General features: G+C 36.5%; 1 protein-coding gene across 1 annotated transcript in view; it reads right to left on the reverse strand.

Annotated features, from left to right (window-relative positions):
• LOC111925366 (ATP-binding cassette sub-family A member 13) overlaps nucleotides 1-17318 on the reverse strand; it is a 145263-nt gene extending 127945 nt beyond the window's left edge. The window contains exons 1-8 of the mRNA XM_086880899.1: nucleotides 17295-17318; nucleotides 15702-15705; nucleotides 13940-13974; nucleotides 9687-9800; nucleotides 9002-9092; nucleotides 4235-4411; nucleotides 1615-1915; nucleotides 654-768 (exon numbers count right to left, since the gene is read on the reverse strand). Coding sequence (XP_086737025.1) covers nucleotides 654-768; nucleotides 1615-1915; nucleotides 4235-4411; nucleotides 9002-9092; nucleotides 9687-9800; nucleotides 13940-13974; nucleotides 15702-15705; nucleotides 17295-17318 — 861 coding nt within the window. The remainder of the gene's footprint in view (nucleotides 1-653; nucleotides 769-1614; nucleotides 1916-4234; nucleotides 4412-9001; nucleotides 9093-9686; nucleotides 9801-13939; nucleotides 13975-15701; nucleotides 15706-17294) is intronic.
• Nucleotides 17319-17410: the final 92 nt, after the last annotated feature.

Consider the following 17410-nt stretch of genomic DNA (forward strand, 5'->3'; position numbering starts at 1 on the left):
TCACCAAAATTAATATTCTGTTGATTTAATATTTTGGAGCATTAAAATGTTTATCTTAAAACAGAAAGATTAGAGAAATTAGATAAATTCTCAGTAATTCCCTAAATTAAAAATTTTACTCAAGCAGTTATTCTGTTGATATAGTGAAATAAGTGTAATTCTTTGAAAAGTGTATTTATCTGTATTTATCTCTATAGAAAATGTATCACAAGGACCCTGTCCTTCCAAAGCACCTGTGAAGACTAGCTGTTGATAGAAGCAAATAATTGTCTCTTTTTTTCTTTTTATGATAATTACATAGTACATAACAAATTCTCAACTTATTTTAGGTAGTTTTATCATTACAGACTACATAGAGCAAAATCTGAAAAAGAACCCAAAACAAAAATCTTTCTATTCACAAGGCCTTTCCAAATAACACTTCTAGCTTCAACTTTTTCTTGTTGCTTTTTGTCGTATGGACAGTATTTGCATACTGATGCTCAAACAATGTTGTGAATCTGAGTTGGCAGCTAGAACTAGAACCTATTGCCCAGGGGAAACAGGTGAAAACAAAGCCATCTGGATGAGTACTTAAAAGTACCTCACAACTTCTGTATTTCAGTGCACTTAAATGAACAAATTTTCTTTTCAGAGGTTAATCTGCCTCGTACCTCTTCAAGATTAATTTCTCTTTCAAAAACCAGCTTGCGAACCATAGCAGCAACTGAAACCACCCATGTTAACATCATCATAAGTGGAAAAAAAAATCCTATGTTGTTCAAGAATCTATGAGAAAACAAATATGAAGAACTGTCAGCCCATGAAGGTAAACCATTTTCAAGCAGAATGTTAATAAGTTATACTGGAGCTGTTCTCAAAATATGCACAAAATAAGATCTGACATGAGCAATAGGATAAATTCCTGTTCTGGTTAGAATTACTTATTTTTTATGTATGCATTTTAGCTTGTATACATTTACAAGCTAGATGTATGTATTGGCACTATATTATTATATCATTATAGATGACAGTATTTTAAACTATAAACTGACATAATTACTCTTTGGGGCTCCATTCAAAGTCAAGCAAAATTCAGATTTTTGTCAATGGCAAAGTAATATATTTGGACAACGACGAATAACATGACCCAGTCAATTTCTACTCCACTTTAACAAATTTATTACCATTGACTAATTTTAAAATCTAATAGTTGGGATGTTTTGATGATTTTACAGAGAACAACCCTACACTTTTGCTTCCTCAACTTCACCCTTCAAGGGACCAATTTGTAGTTTGTGTACAGGACAACTAAGGATTTAAAAGGGATCTCTTAGAATAATCTAAGTTAATTGCACACTATGTTGATACAGCCTCTGTCCAGTAGACTACTTCACATTATGGCTGCAACATTTTGTAAGAGATCATTTGTCAGACACTGTATAACATGTTATGTTAAACACAGCTGTTGGACAGGATTTGCTATGATGCTCTGCTATTGGATGTATTTGTTTAAGCCTGTACAGAGGTATACATTCACCCATTGAAAAGTGGGAACCTAGTAGGATCCCAAGTTCTCTAAAACTAATCTAACAAGGATAATATATCAAATTAAAAAGCTGAAATTTTACTTACAGATCACTGGTATGACAAGGGTAAGGCATGGCTTGCACCTGAATTGCTGTCTCTGGGGTGTTTATCCCAGTCTGTGCTGAAATAATTGCCCCTTCAATCATGTCTTGAAGAGGAATGAAGACATGGTTGTATTTAAACCCATCTGCTGGCAATTTGTGGGGATGGGATTTCCATGTTGGGTTTTTTATCAAATCTGTTCTCATGCTGTAGAGAACACTGGTTCTAATTGTATATGAAATGCGTCTTGGAAGGAGATTGCTAGAATCTTGTTTCTTGTCCTCTGGTGTATTGAAGATGATACCTGACAAAAGAAGAAAGGAAGCGTCTTAACTAAGCTTATATAATTTATGCTATTTCCATAGCTAACTCATGTCTAATTACCACATGATAAAGGATGCATTAATCTGTCAGGACAGGCCTCCAAACTTTCTTGATCCCAAGCCCAGAAACAGCAGGTTTCAGAGACACATTTTTCATGTTTATGAATATGAAATGAAAAAGATTATTCACATGATAAATGGGCTCATAAAAATAATTTTTATCTGAGGTGATTTTTCTTTTTTTGAACTGCAGTTTTCATTTTTCATCCACATTTACCTGTTTTTGGGGGACTGATATCAGTTCCACAGTAAAAGCAGCAGACATAAAATTTGTGCATCAAAGGATAACAGCTTCCATAAGTGAATGACAAAGTAAAAAGTACCAACCCACTAAAATTTATACTGATACTCAAGTCAATTGCAGACTTGTTCAGCACAGCAGAATTTGCATGTTTGTTTTCTCCAGCTCTGCATAAAGGAAAAATACCCTAACAGATGAAAGTTTAATATGTAGCTGTAAAGACGAAGCCAAACACAAGAAATTGCTTGTGTTCTCTTTTTGTGTGACCCAGACTTTTAAGGACCTCTGGATAAATGCTGAGTGTTGCCCTTTTCTTCCTTGGGAAAAGGGAGAGATATCTAATTACCCCATCTGGTTCTCTGAAAGGTAATAAAATACAGGATAGTTTACTGCAAACCTGATTTCTTTCAACTGGCTAATCTCATTTTCCTGTTTATACAAACAGTTGATTTTCTAAGACATTCCAGGAAGCTATGAAGGCTCTGAAGACTACAAAAAAAAAGAAGAAAATTCTATTCCAGTTTAACATTTGTCCATGGAAAGGAATGTATGCCTACATCAGAGAATGTAACATTGACATGTTGGACACATTAAGTTCCTTAAAACACCATCTTCTCTCTCTCTAATAATGTGAAGAGATAATGAGGCCAGAGTACTGAAAAATACTCACACAAAATGTCTTGGCATATATTAGCATATGGCCTTCCCTAGATGAGTGAAAGAAAAATAGAACTAGAATTTGATAATTCAATTTTCTGAGGGCCAAGATTTATCTGTCTTTCTTTAAACAGTTTGCTTCCTCCAAAGTACTCCGGAGCAATTTTCCCTGTGTCAAGGTATGGATGCTAACTATGAAGCAGTAAGCACAGTGCCTGTGGAATAGCAGGCCGCATAACTTTCTCAGTCTTGCCTGAGAAAGTGGCCTGGGAAATCATAAGGATGAATTAAAACAATCCCCAGAGATAGAAAACAGCCTTGCAGGTGCTGTTTGTCAGTTTCTTGTTTTCTTACAAGAGAAGGTCAAGGGGTGACCACTGACCAATGATGGTGATGTGCTACTTTTCTGTACTTTCACATATCGGTCTATAAAAGAAGATCTGAAGTAATAAGCCTAAACAGAAAGAACTCTCCTGTTCAACACACAAGAGAGTCTGTGTCGTTCTTCTCGCCATTCCAAATAGAGTGACATCAAGATATGGCCTATTTATTTTACGTTGATATAGGGTGGCAATTGCCAGGGTTCTGTGCAGATCACAAAACTAGCAAGGGATTCCAGACTGAACAGTTTTTCCTTCTTTACAAGTGCTTTCTCATGTCTTCTATTGTACACTTACAGACATAAGGAGGACAAAAAAACCCCAAAATGACAGTGAGAATGTTGTGGAATACTTTTTATAGACTTAAGGAGGCCTCTCTTTTGGAAACACTACATGCAACATAGAGAATTTTCTTCAAGACCAGTGTGTATGTTAAGGAAAAGTACTCTTGCATTTTAAAATCTTTTGTAAAATTAATTGATTCTCAGCAACAAGCACATAAGCATAGGAAAAAGAGAAAAAGTATAATCTCAAGGAAGAAATTAAATTCCTTAAGAACTTATTTACTCTGAATAAACAAACTCTGGGGTGTTTTAAGAGTAAATCTTAACAATTCCCCTTTATTTCCTCCATTTTGAAAAGTCAATAATATAAAAAATAAATTTTGAAAGGTTGTAAACTAGATGATCTTGTTATCTTGTTAAGTTTCCTCAGTATTCCACATTTTTTTATCTTTTTCTTCTTTAAATAGTTATGACCATTCTTTCAAATATTTTGATAGAAGTAAGAGACTCCAAAGATTCATTTGGCCATCCCACAGTTAAAACAATAAAATTAGTCTTTCCAGCTTACATTACAGCATTCAAATGTGCTTTATGTTGACTGTATTACATGTGATTTAATGTACAAAACTACAAAATCTGAAATTTTCTGTAAAAATACATTTTACAAAAAGTACTTACTAGCCAAAAGATTATTTTCCTGCATGAGTTCATAAGCCTTCTCCTCCAATTTCTCTATAGAGTCAAAAGGCTGGAAACGGTCCAGCAGCACACAGGAAGAGACATTTACAACAAGCTGTGTCAACAGGTCAATTTGTTTACTTGCTGAGCTGTTAAGCATCTTGTTCATCATGGTTTCTAAGACAAGGAAACAAATTTGACTTAGTTTTAATGATCAGAACAGAAAGCTGTGTTGTCACTTGCACATCCTATAAGAGTAAATCCTCTTTGTATTAAGAGAAAAAGTTTTTAAAAATAGAAACTTTAGTGTAAACTTGTAGAAGTGCAGGTCATGTTTCAGTGGCTTTTTTACAAGCCCTCAGCTACTCTTTCCTTCCATTTCAGAGTACTAAAAATAAAACAAATTCTAGCAAAGTTCTAGAAATAGCCCACACCCTTGAAGCTATAGGACTTCTAACCTTTTCTTATGTTTCCATAACCACTCCCTCAAATACAAGGGAATTACTGTACTTAAGACATCATAATATATATTAATCTCTCATTTAGCAACATATTACCCAGTTTTCTCCTTGATACAGTGAATATTTCAAGAACCATGTTATATAGAACATGAGCATTTTGACAGGAGTTGTACATGCTTTTAAATGTAAAAAAAAAAACTTTTTTTTTAATGATCTCTTCATTTTTACTTTATCTATGGATCCAGGATAAAAGGCTGGTTTTTAACAAAACTCAACTTTTGAAGGAATTTAGATCTTCAACCATTGGTAGAGAATGTAGGGATAATGCTATATCCTTATATTTGAGAGAATAATTATAAAAGATAGCATAATCTAAAAACAATCTTAACCCATCCAGATTTAATAAAAATATCTGAATTTCTCAGGTAATAAACAATGCTATCAAACATCCAACACAATTGTCCATCTTAAATTTTTCAACACTCACTTGAAGACATAGGCTTTAAAAAGGATAGGTAATGACCTCCTATGATAACAGTGGTGACAGACAAATCCTGGATCATAGACATTACTGAGCGTCAGCGAAGGAAATATTACAATAGGAAGGCAGATAAGTGGAAAATGTATGCAGCAGTCTGAAGAGGAGGCATGATTAACAGTGACAAAGGGTAAAGTGCACAAGGAGAAAAAGTAGAGGAACTGACACTCTAGAAATCGAAAGATAGGCAAACAATAACAGGGTGAATTCATAGGTATGGAGAAACCATAACTGAATAGAGATAATAAATGTCTTATTTATGGCTACACTTGAAGAGTTACAATAAAGGGAAAACCTATCTAACCCTTTTTTATGGCATTAGAGAGAAGAGAATAATCCTAACATTGAGCCCAAATGGCAGGGGTTTCATATATATCCATATATATTTTAGATTACATATTTAGATACATATTTACATATTTTCAGATATGTAATTATATATAGCCCTATATACCTTATTCTCTATGAAGACAGGGTTGTTCAACCTGAAAAAGAGAAGGCTCCAGACAGACCTTATAGCATCTTCCAGGTATTATTGTGGCCTGAAGGGGTCCTACAAAAAACCTGGGAACAGACTTTTTACAAGGGCATATACCAGTAGGAAAGGAGGGAATGGCTTTAAACTGTAAAAGAGTAGGTTTAGATTGGAACAAGTTGCCCAAAGAAGCTGAGAATGCCCCAGTCCTGGAAGTGTTCAGTGCCAGCCCGGATGGTAGTCTGAGCAACCTGGTCCAGCAGAAGGTGGCCCTATAGCAGAGCGTCTGCCCAAAGATCCAAAGCTGAAGCTTCGGATGAAAATAAAAAAGAGTATGAGTGGTAAAACCAGTAACATGGATATATCCAAGGTTTAATTGGATGCAAGCAAGGTAAGTACAGGACTAAACAGCTGATGCAATATAAGACTAAAAATTTTTTTAAAAAACAAATATAAGAACAGAGGTTTACAGTTAAGTTACACATGATTATGGTATAATAAAATGAACAAAAAGTACACAAGCTAAGATAAAAATAAAAGTGCATATCATTTTTCAAAAAGTAAAACAACCAAGTGAATCCATACAAAGAAGCGTAATAAATTCAGAGGAGTGCTCTGGCACTTTGGTTTCACAAAGGCATACATGCTCTTGTGATCTATCACCCCTATTGATTTTCAGTTTTAATATGATGTTAGCTTTAACAACTGCATTCCCTTAAAATAAGGAAATTCTAGTTTCATAAGCCACTCTACTTAAATCATCTTTTGTCTTGACCATCCAATCTTTTAACCAATTATTACATACTATCAAATGTCCTTAGTTCTGTTAAAAAGCTATAGCTTGAGAAACAAAGGTACAGATTTCTTTGATGCTGTCTGCATGAGTGAAGATGGATCTGATAATTCCAGAGATCATGATATCTATTTAATGGAATATTGTTTGTCCATAACATATCATGTAGTTCTCAGTGTTAGGTCCACACCAAAAAAATCCAACTATTACTCAAGTAATAGTTTGAGATAGCTATGTTTCCAGCATGTCATGAAGTTTAAGAGACATGCTCTTTCATCTATCCAATCTTTCCAGTATTGTGATTCTGTGGGCTTGGTTTTTAGTTGTATTATGATGCATCTTTGTGGACATGATTTCTGAGCCTGAGAGAATTTCAAGCTCTTGGGGACTGACTGTTCCCAAGGGAAAGTCTTGGGAACCTTTTCTCGCTCAAAGATTGTTTGTGTAAATAAGAGTTACTTTCCCAAAATAAGACACAGATGTTTTAAGAGTGTTTTCTCTCTTGTCCCACCAATAAGATGAGGAAAGTGTTGTTCCTTCTACCAATCAGGGTGACCTGATCGGAACAGCTTATATAAGGGTTGCCAGAACCCTGAAATAAAGACTTCTTCGCCTCACGAAAAGTTGCTGTGTGTGATTTTCTCTGAACACTCGCTATACTTCGAGTCTTCTAGCAACCCATCTTCACCTCAACAGGTGAACTGTGCCTGACCCAGACTAGTCAGCAGTTCACTATTTAAGAAAATAATCTGAAGAGAAAGAAGATTCAAATTTGAGTCCCTTGCTTAAGGAGGAAACAGAGCCCAGACTCTTTCCAATTTGAATTCTAGATGCCATCTGCCATTTTTCTTACTGAAAGTGCACAGGCAGTCCTAGTCTTCAAAGAAAGCCTTCAAACCAAGGCCAATTTCAACTAAATTTCACAATGTGTCTGCTAAAGAAAAGCCACACCAGCTCACACCAACTGTGACTGCATCAGCTCAGGTCAGTAGTACAAGTTAGGACTGAGAACACACTTCATTTACAAGCTCCCAGGAGCCTCTGTGGATTTTGTCCATCTCCTGCCTAGAGGCAGATACTGAAAAACTAATAAAAGCGGTATTTCAATTACAATTATTTATTTAAGATGTAGTCTTAATTCTTTGACTGTAAAGCTGACTTAATGACCCATATTTCTGTAAAGTCAATTTTTTCAAGGCAATGAAGGTCACAAAGTCCTCTGTGGGGGAACCTGAGAACTTATCATTGCCCTCCTCCAGAAAGTGACTGGAACAGATTTTGGTTTGGCTCATAATTATCCTAAAAGTCACTGACCAGAAACAATACAGATCTGTCTTTTTTACCACAATCCTCCTCTAGAAAGTACCCTGCTCCCTTTGTCCATGATGTCACACTGTCTGTTATTGCATTTTGTCCCAGTTTTCTCTCTTTCTGATTCTCAAAATCATGAACTTTTCTTAAATGACATTGAAATCTGCTTCAGTACAGAGTTTTCCTTCTGGCACATGCTGGCAAACATTTTAATGATCATGCACCTACCTTACTGACAGCTGGACATACTGATTTATTTTTTTCAATTATCAAATTCTTATAAATTTGTTAAGTAACTGAATTTACAGCATAATTCTTTCTCTTCTCCTACTTAAATCTTTGAATATCCCAAACTGGCTAAAATAATAATTCCCCTTCTCCTTCATTAAGAACCATTTGCCTTGGGCTATCTATCATACTCTGGAGGCTCTCTGACTGCCAGGGCTCACTACCAATGCAGAAAGTGAGCAGCCAGGGATGGCTGTGCCCAGGGGAAGGCAGAACAATGAATCAGGGCCACCCTTTTCCCACCAAAGCTGCACAGAGCTGGGACTCGGCCTGGGCCCACTTCAGGCTGCAGCTCCCACGATTTCACACCTGACTGTGGACCTGGGCCCACACTACTTCCCATGGGGTGGTGTTCTTCCCTCAACATTATCCCAATGGTCCCATTGGGCTATCCCAGGACTGGGGCTGACTCAGGTTGCTTTCTATTGACAGTGCAGCTCCCTGGTTATCACCCTCTCTCAGGCTTTCCTGAAGCTCAAGGAGACCACATGCAAATGGTAATGAATAAATGGAGAAAGAAAACAGAGTTTTTGATCAAACACACTGTATCCAATCTCATTTTCTATTTATTTCATTCAAAAACTACTACAAAAATATACTTTTACCTAATGGAACTGTGGCAACTAGTTTTATATCTCCCTTTTATATATGGATATATTTGAGACTCTCACATGACACTTTCACTTCTGTTACAAATATTATTTCAATATTTGAAATTCAAATTATCCAGTCACTCAAAAGAAAAAAGACAATTACATTTAAGACTAACTCTAGAGAGTAAAGTCTCTTATTACTTTACTTAAATATCACTGAGGTAGGTAAAATATTCAATTTCAACTAAATGTAGTTCTAAGTTGAAGTCTAACAAGGTTAACCATTGCATGTACTTTCATATACGTACCATAAGCTTGCATTTTTTTAAGGAGTTTTTCCATGTTGATGTCCAAATTACTTTCTATGAAATGCTTTACAAAATTGTTTTTCAGAACTTCCTGAAATCAAAGGTGATAGATGTTACCTTAGGTTTATCTTCTCTAAGAAAATACAAAATATACACATGTAAAAATGTTCAATTCCATTATCAGGATTTCCCGCATGACACTGCAGAAGTCCACCAGCTTCTCCATGTCTTCAGTCTTCTCCCTCTTAACAGGTTAACACCACACATTTCAAATAAATGGCAGGGAGGTGGGGAAGAGTTTTAGGGGAGGTGACAGGGGAAGGCACAATTATGTAGAATGGAAAAACCCCAGTAACAATAATGCCTTTTTATTTTATAGTCAGTTTTTTTCATCAGTTTCACATTTTTCTGGCAAACATAAGCAATGAACAAGTACCAACATAATTTTATTTCTCCTGTTTTTCATTGATACTGGGGCAATACTGGAGATAATGAGGCAACATTGCTTTTAAGTATTTTCATGTCAGAAGTTTCTCAGCATGACTCTATAAAGCTACTCTGCCTCTTTTTCATCTCTGTTTAAATCTGAAGTAAGATATATGGGTAGTTTTGCATATATAGAAATACAGTCTAGATCAAACAGCAAAGAGTTGGAAAACAGAAAGATCTTCCACAGTTCACCAACCTGCAGTCGTGAGACTGTGAGAATATTTCCACTGGTTTTAAAAACCTCAGACATCCTAAGCCATGTCTCAGAATAAGACTTCAAGTTTTCCAAAAAAACAAAAGTGAAATTAGCCTGGGGAAAAAAAATGCATGAAAACAAATGAAGTGAAACATGTGCACAGTAAATCTTAAGAAACAGAAAAAAATGGCATTCTTTAGATCTTCTGCAACTACTTTCCATTCCATTTTGATAGTCATCAGTAAGACTACCCATGTTTTCTTCTTTTTATCTAAGAAATTAAAAGTATTTTTTTCGATACCAAGCAAATCAGTTTTCCTGTGCTCTGTAAGTTTCCCAACAGAACTATCATAAAGACTTCTTTATTCTGTAGTGCCTCTTTCATAGAGAGTGTCATGGGGGTGCTTGAGAAAGGCAGAAAAAAGAAATTGTTAGGACATACTCAAAAGAAAGCCACTCAGTTGTGGGTCTTTTATTCAAACTAGTTTGACTGAATACATAATAAAACTGAAATCTGAAGCCTAGTCTGGACAATAAATATAACTGATCAAACAATCTGTTTCAAAATACTCTCACAGGGAAAGACTTGAGTAAAGCAAAATATTTTCTGTCACAGTCAAACACAGGTTGCACTTACTCTCTTAGTAAACAACCAGCAATTTCTTTTCCAGCCTGTTTTAAACTCAAGTTTCATATTCAAGACTAGAAAATATTGCAGCATCTTTTTGTTTAAATTGGTGTTACCAGTCACAGAAGTGTATTTAAGAACAATCCACCATAGCTGTGATAAAAATTTTGAAATTTTCCAGAAAAGAGTGTCTGCAGTGAGTTGTAAACTCCAATTTGGAACAACACTTTTTGCAATAATTCTTGTTGAAAGTATACAATTTCTGCCATATTATTTTTTAAGTGCCTTTTTCAAAATCCCACTCTTAGCACATGAGAAAACAAGTTCTGGTGACTCTTTGTAATACAGAATACCCTGAAGAAACCTTGCATGTAATTTTGTTTCCCTGAAAAACATTATGCATTTAACTTCTATGTGAATCTCTATTCTCCTTTAAAGAGTGATCATTCATTAGGATTAAAGAGAAAGTGATCCTGAATGTTGAACTAAATTGCTGTCAAGTAGACTAAATAAGTTCTTCTGATCAGAAGTAACGCAGTAACCTCATGGATTGAAACCTCCATGATGATGGTCACAAGATGAAGGAGACCAGGAAGACTGCAAGGGTGGCAAACAGGCAATCTGGGAGATTGCTTTCTCCCCAGAACAGAGCAACCACAGATCACACCAGAACACAAGGAGATCAAACTTTCAGACACCACTAGAAACTATTATACCAAGCAGCTTGTAAGATCTGGGCTCAATAGAGCTTAGTGCTTCTTAAACTGGATTCTGAAGAGCACAAAGGAATATTTTTTGCGCTAAAATTGTTTTCAAAGAGCTACAATAACTATAATATGCTTGTATTCAATTCCTTATACAAAAAATAAAAAAAACCTAATTACTGCAGCAGCATGGATTTCTGGAAAAGATGAACTTTCTACAATGTTGTCATGGTTTTAGCTCTAGCTAAATATCACTAGATGTGATGGAGTAATTAATTAATTAAAGGCAAAGCATGATAAGTCCTAAGTTTGCACAGTAGTAAAAGTAAAAAGTCTAGGGGTGGAAGTTAGTGAATTTTTGTTTCTTCCTTTCTGTCAATTTAGTAGTTTTATTGTTTTAAGTAAAGTTTATGTTGAATATAACTGATAGTTTTTAAAATAGGTGTTCACAGGTTGAAGGGGTCGATATTGTGATGGATTGGCATTTAAGAAACAAAGGGAAACACCTAAGGAATTTAAGGCTGCTGGAGGCTGATGGGAGTTTTTCTCCTGGCCAATAACTGGCCATTTCTGAGAACTGACAGTAGTTTTGACCATTGAAAACTGAGATCAACCTGTGAACACCACCTTAAGACCTAAGCCCAGGAATTTCTTTTTCTCTCTGGTTTCCGGCTTTGAAGAGGTAACAGAGCTCCGGTTCAGCCTCCTTCCCCCCAGGCCGGACAAGGCAGTGTTCTTTGGGTCCCAGGGAGGATGGAGCTTGTGAAGTGTCAGGAGCCCCATCCCAGAGGGCTTGCTGGGCCTTGTACAGTGGGGCTGCCAGCCCAGGCTGGTCCCTGGCTCGGCTGCAATTTCTGCCACTGCTGAGTTTCACCAGAGACTGCCGAGTAAGGGGAGGGAAAGCCATTGGCCTGCGGTGTGCTGAGATAGTGGCCACACTCCCCAGAGCAGCCATGGAAAATCTTCTATCACAGACAGCTCCAGCTGCTGCTCCAGCAGAGATCATGAGACCATCCACAAGGCCTGGGCAAGATTTTAACCCTTTCACTACCCAGATGAGACTTGCAGATTAATCCTTTTTTCCAGAGAGAGGGGAAGAGAGAGAGCGATCAACAAGTAAAGAGACAACATAGACTATCAAAGACAGTGAAGAAATTAAGCCTCAGATGGGAAGAGAATAAGGAGATGCACTAATAAGCTGAAATATTCTTTTGCTAAAGCTATGGAGATGGACAATAATGTTCTGAAAAAACTCCTTTAATTCATGAGAGTGTATTTTGGGGGGAATGGAGTATTTCAAAGTGTAGATCTGAGCAAAAGGAATTCATCGATAAAGCTGAGTAAATGGTGAAGTAGTTGTGATCTTATGAGATGGTAGAAGAGAAACAGAGAAGTGAGAGTTGTTGAAGATTTTTGGTCCTTAAGAAAGAAAGAGAAAACTGCTGTTTCCAGAAATGATCACAGAGACAGATGAAGAAAATTTCTGCCTTTGAGTAACTCATCCTTAAAATGACACCCCTTTTTGACTCATGGCCCATGAACACACCTCAGAGTGGTGTGAAATGGGAGGAAGGAACTGATGGCAGAGTTGTCTGGGCAGCTGGCATCAGAAAAATAGAAAGCCATGAGAAAATGGTTTTCTTGTGAAAAACTCCATAGATTAACAAAAGACAACTTCTTTTTCTCTACAAAGTCTTATGAGAAGACTACAGCAAAGCTGAGATTGTTTTAACCACCAGGCTTTTTTTGTCTCTATGTTGTCATGTGAACAAGGGAATGGTTGGGTAGTGGGGAAAGAGGGTTTCTGGAGGTTTTATTCTGGTTTCTTATTCTTGTAGTTCTGTTGATAAACTTTCTTTATTCCTTTTAAGTGTTAAGCCTGTTTTACCCTTCTCCTAATCCATATCTCACAGCAAGAAATAACTAAGTATTCCAGTGTTGTGGTTTTAAAGCATTAGCTAAAAAATTACTAGAAAACGTATTCATTTCTTGTTCTTGTGTTCTTGAGTGTTCTCCACAAGAAAAATGGTTTTCTTTTTTTTTCATGCCCATGTTTGGCAGTCACACGGAAAAAACTCTGCCATCATGCTTTCCTCATATTTTCACACCAGTCTGAGGTGTGTCCATGGGCCATAAACTCATGGGGTATTATATTAAGGATGAATTATTCAAAGGCAAAGGTTCTCTTAATCTGTCTCTGTGATCATCTCTGGGAACAGAGGTTTTCTTCTTTTCTCCCTGGGGGCAAAGGGTCTTCATTAACTCTCACTTCTCTCTCTCTGTTCTAGCATCTCATGGGATCACAACTACTCCACTATCTGCTTAGCTTCATCAATGGATACCTTTGCTTAGATTCACAGTTTGAATAATTCATTCCCCCCAATACTCTTTTCATGAATTAAAGGAGTTATTCAGAACATTATTGTCCATCTCCATGGCCTTACCAAAAAAATATTTCAGCTTATTAAAGCATTTCCTTATTCTCCTCTGATCTGAGGCTTGATTCCTTCCTTCACTGACTTCGATGTTTTATATTGTCTCTACACATTAACCACTTTCGCTTTCCTCTCTGTGGAGAGGGAGATTAAATCTGCAGGTCTCACCTGGGTAGTGAAAGGGTTAAAATCCAGCCCAAGCCGCAGCAGGTATTCATGGGGTCGGATTTCAGCTCGGCAATGCTGGAAAAAAGTGGATTGTTTTCAGCCTGGAGCTGTCTGTGTGGGCCATGGTGGCAAGATGTCGGCAGCCGTGGCCTGCTCCAGCCCAGGGACGGGTGCCACAGCAGAGCCTGGCCAGGCCTAGAGCCAGGGAAAGCCCTCAGTTTCCATCCCCCACTCAGGAGCCACTGGAGTCTGGCTCAGCCCCCTCCCCCCAGTCCGGACAGGCCATGGGGGGAGCAGGGCCAGCCAGAGTTCTGTTACCTTTCCAGGCTGGAAACAAAGAGAGAGAGAAGTTCCTGTATTTAGGTTTAAAAGGTGGTATTCACAAAGGTTATCTTACTTTTCAGTGGTCTAAAATGCTGTCAGTTCTGAGAACTGGCCAGCTATTGGCTTGATCTCAAGCAGAGAAGAAACTCCCAGCAGCCTCTCTCGAAGCCTTCACTTCCATGTTTTCTACGTTTGTTTTTTTTTTAAATGCCAAACCATCACAAATGTAGACACTTATTTGAAAGAAACTAAAAGCAGCAAAGTGGTAAGTTGTGTGCAGAAGGTACAGAGTCTAAGGCAGCATAGAGGAAACTGAACAAATACCTACTGCCTATCAAAAAAGATTTGAGGAAGACCATATGCACACACACACACACTACAAAGCAGTAAACCACTGGGAAACTTCCTTTCAAATGAAGATTACATCCAAATGAGATTAAAAAAAAAAGTTTAAAAAAATTTTAGTTTAAAAGTGGTTTTGCTTTTTCATTCATGACTATAGGCATTTGGGAAGTTCCTGTATCAGAAGCCTTCCCCATGCAGAATACTTTGGAGACTATGTCGCTAATCAAAGCAGCAGTAAAAAATAAAATCATACAATTTAACAAAATTAAAAATAAGTAGTTTCCAGGAAAAGATTATGTCCAGCTAAGAATTTCAAAAGTACTCAAGGATTAAATAGCTGAACTGCTCACTGTAATGCAACCTTGTTAAAAATTCCCTTGTTATAAGGGAAGTGGAAAATAACAAATGTAAAGCTATTTATAAAGATGCTGGGGAAGCCAGAGGATTGCAGACTAATAATTCTGAAATCTAAGTTTTAATTTTTATACTACTAATAAATTACAATAAAGAGTAGTAGTAAATAGAGAATAGAAATAATTACAGCTGGGAGATAAAAACATAGAATTTTAAAATAGAAAGTGTCACAGTCTGAAGTGGAAGAACAAGCAAGTGAGGAAGAAATGGTTGATGCAGAGCTCACCCCAGGCACCTTAAATACTATGAATTCATATAACCCAAAAAGCAAGTGGACAAATTACAGCAGCCAAGTCCTGGCAAGCCTGACCCCAAAGTTTTTGGAAATAGCAGAAAATTCTTCAAAAGTGATTGCGGAATACAAGATAAACTCTGACAACTTTCTGAAATAATAAATACTTCCATAAGATCAGTTCATCAGTGGCAAAAAAAACTTAGTTGTGAAAGCAGAGATCAAAGACATCACATGTGGCCTTTGAACTCCTGAACACCAGTTGGCACTGAACTGTTTTACCCTCAGTCATCACCACAGCCTGTTTCTGTGACTGTCACCATCATCACTCCACACGGTAGAATTGCTGCCTTCTTTGAAACTCAAGCCAAACAACCTCACAATTCATCAAAGAATGGTCCATTACACATTCTCAAATTTAATAATCCATGTGGAAAACTTAGAGAATGTGTCAGAGTATATGAACATCAGTATTCTTTGAAGCTGTAATCTGCTATTTTTTTCTTCTAGTAAATAGATGACATGTGGCCGCACAGTCTAAAGAAAACCAGAACTGTTCCAATTTCATTAAAAGATCAGGCTTAGAAGGGCTACCGGGTTGGGGTTTAGTAGTGACACTTGAAACACTGGGAACAATATTTTACATTTAAACTTTGTTTATATTCAAGCAATAGCTGAGAGTTTTCTGTAATAAAAACAATAAAATCTCCCACTACATTCCTATTTACACTTAAAAAGATACTCATCCATAACTGTTAGATTTACTGGACTGGAAAGGGGAAAGAGCGTATTTACAGAGATTTCCAAATAAGCTGATGGAAATTTTATGAGCCTGAGAATATATAAGAATATTTAGAATATATATAATAACATATATAAAAATTCTTATATATAAGAACTCCTACCAGAATCTTTGTATTGTTCCAGAGCACTAAACCCCACCCCCAAAAATACAACCAATCAATCAACTAACCCAAAAAACCAACCCACAAGCCAACTTTTTTCTGAACTGTATTACTCAGTCCATATTTCACTGAAAGGTCTATGGGGGAATATACTGTATGTGAAGATATTAATCTTTCCTACAGATGTTTTTAAGAATGGAGGTTTGGCATTTTAATTGGCAAAATAATGTGGAAATGTTTTAAATATAATATTCTAAATGTCATTGTAACATAGAATTTAAGTTCAAAAAGACATGTAAGATTTGTAATTTCTTACAGCTTGTTCTTTATAGAATTTCCATCTAGAAACATCAAGAACAGCTTTATTTTTAACTGACTAAAAATTTTAAATCAATTATACTCTACTCCAGAGCTATAACTGGTGTTCTCCAAATTAAGATATTTAACTGCAAAATATGAAATCACTCAATCCTTTTTTCCAATTCAGAACTGAAACTATAAAATTATGTAGTATCTGCTGTCTACAATGGGTTTTTTGGCTTAGTGTTTTTGCTATTTTTTAGAACACAAAACTGAATACCACTAAGTTTCCAATTAACAGAGAATATACCATCACATTTAAAGTTATGGTCTTCTTGTGTAGCACGTACAAGCAGCATTTTTTTTTTCTAAATTTCCATTCTTGCAAAAATTAATATTGCAGGGTAAAAGTCATACATTTAGAAGATCAGTGCAAAATTTGCAGAGAAATCTAAAACAAGTCATAAACCCTTCTCTTACAGAAGTACTCTAAGCTAGGCATGAAGAAACATGTCATTGTCAATAGTCACCCTCAAGACAGAACACCAACCATAGCAGAACTGCAGAGATTGTAAAACTCTTGAATACCATCATCAGAATCTACACACAGCACCTCAGTTATAACTGGTCACTCAACTACTGGTGTTAGAAACAATCAGAAAGGATGAATTTTAGATCTCTTAATTTTTATTTTTTTTAATTCAGCTCAGTGACTCTCTAAGAACATGTGTTTTTACCCTGGGGACATCCCTTCCCACAGGTCTCTATGCTGCTCCATTACAGTTCCCACAATAAGAAAATGATGAAGGCAAAAGCTTTCCCTGGAGTACGTGCACCCTACACCTCAATTCAGCATGATTCACATGACACTTCTACTAACGTGTTATTTTTAATCTTTCTACACACAGTTTAAAGAACTTTGAGCAAAATTCTGCTTTTCACACTGAGTTTGAACCACTGTAACAAGTAGGATAAAAGTCAAGAGAAGCATTAAGTTTAAAGCAGGAAACAGGTGAGACCTCAGGGGACAGGTTATTTTTCTAAAAGGCAATTATCCAATTTCTTCTGCCTACCCTGAAAGAAGTGGACCTTTAAAACTAATTACAAAGACAAAATCAATACACAGAAATAGTGGCATTTTTTTGATACTCACCTTCTCCATCACCAGGTCAATCATGCTGATCTTTGAATTGTACAGTATTTTCCCATGTAATAGAGGTTTCAGGAAAGTCCATAGCAAAGCCCCATTAGGAGCCTGCAAAATCTCCT

The sequence above is a fragment of the Cyanistes caeruleus genome, chromosome 1 (assembly GCF_971803275.1).
Source record: "Cyanistes caeruleus chromosome 1, bCyaCae1.hap1.1, whole genome shotgun sequence".
NCBI classification, from domain to species: domain Eukaryota; kingdom Metazoa; phylum Chordata; class Aves; order Passeriformes; family Paridae; genus Cyanistes; species Cyanistes caeruleus.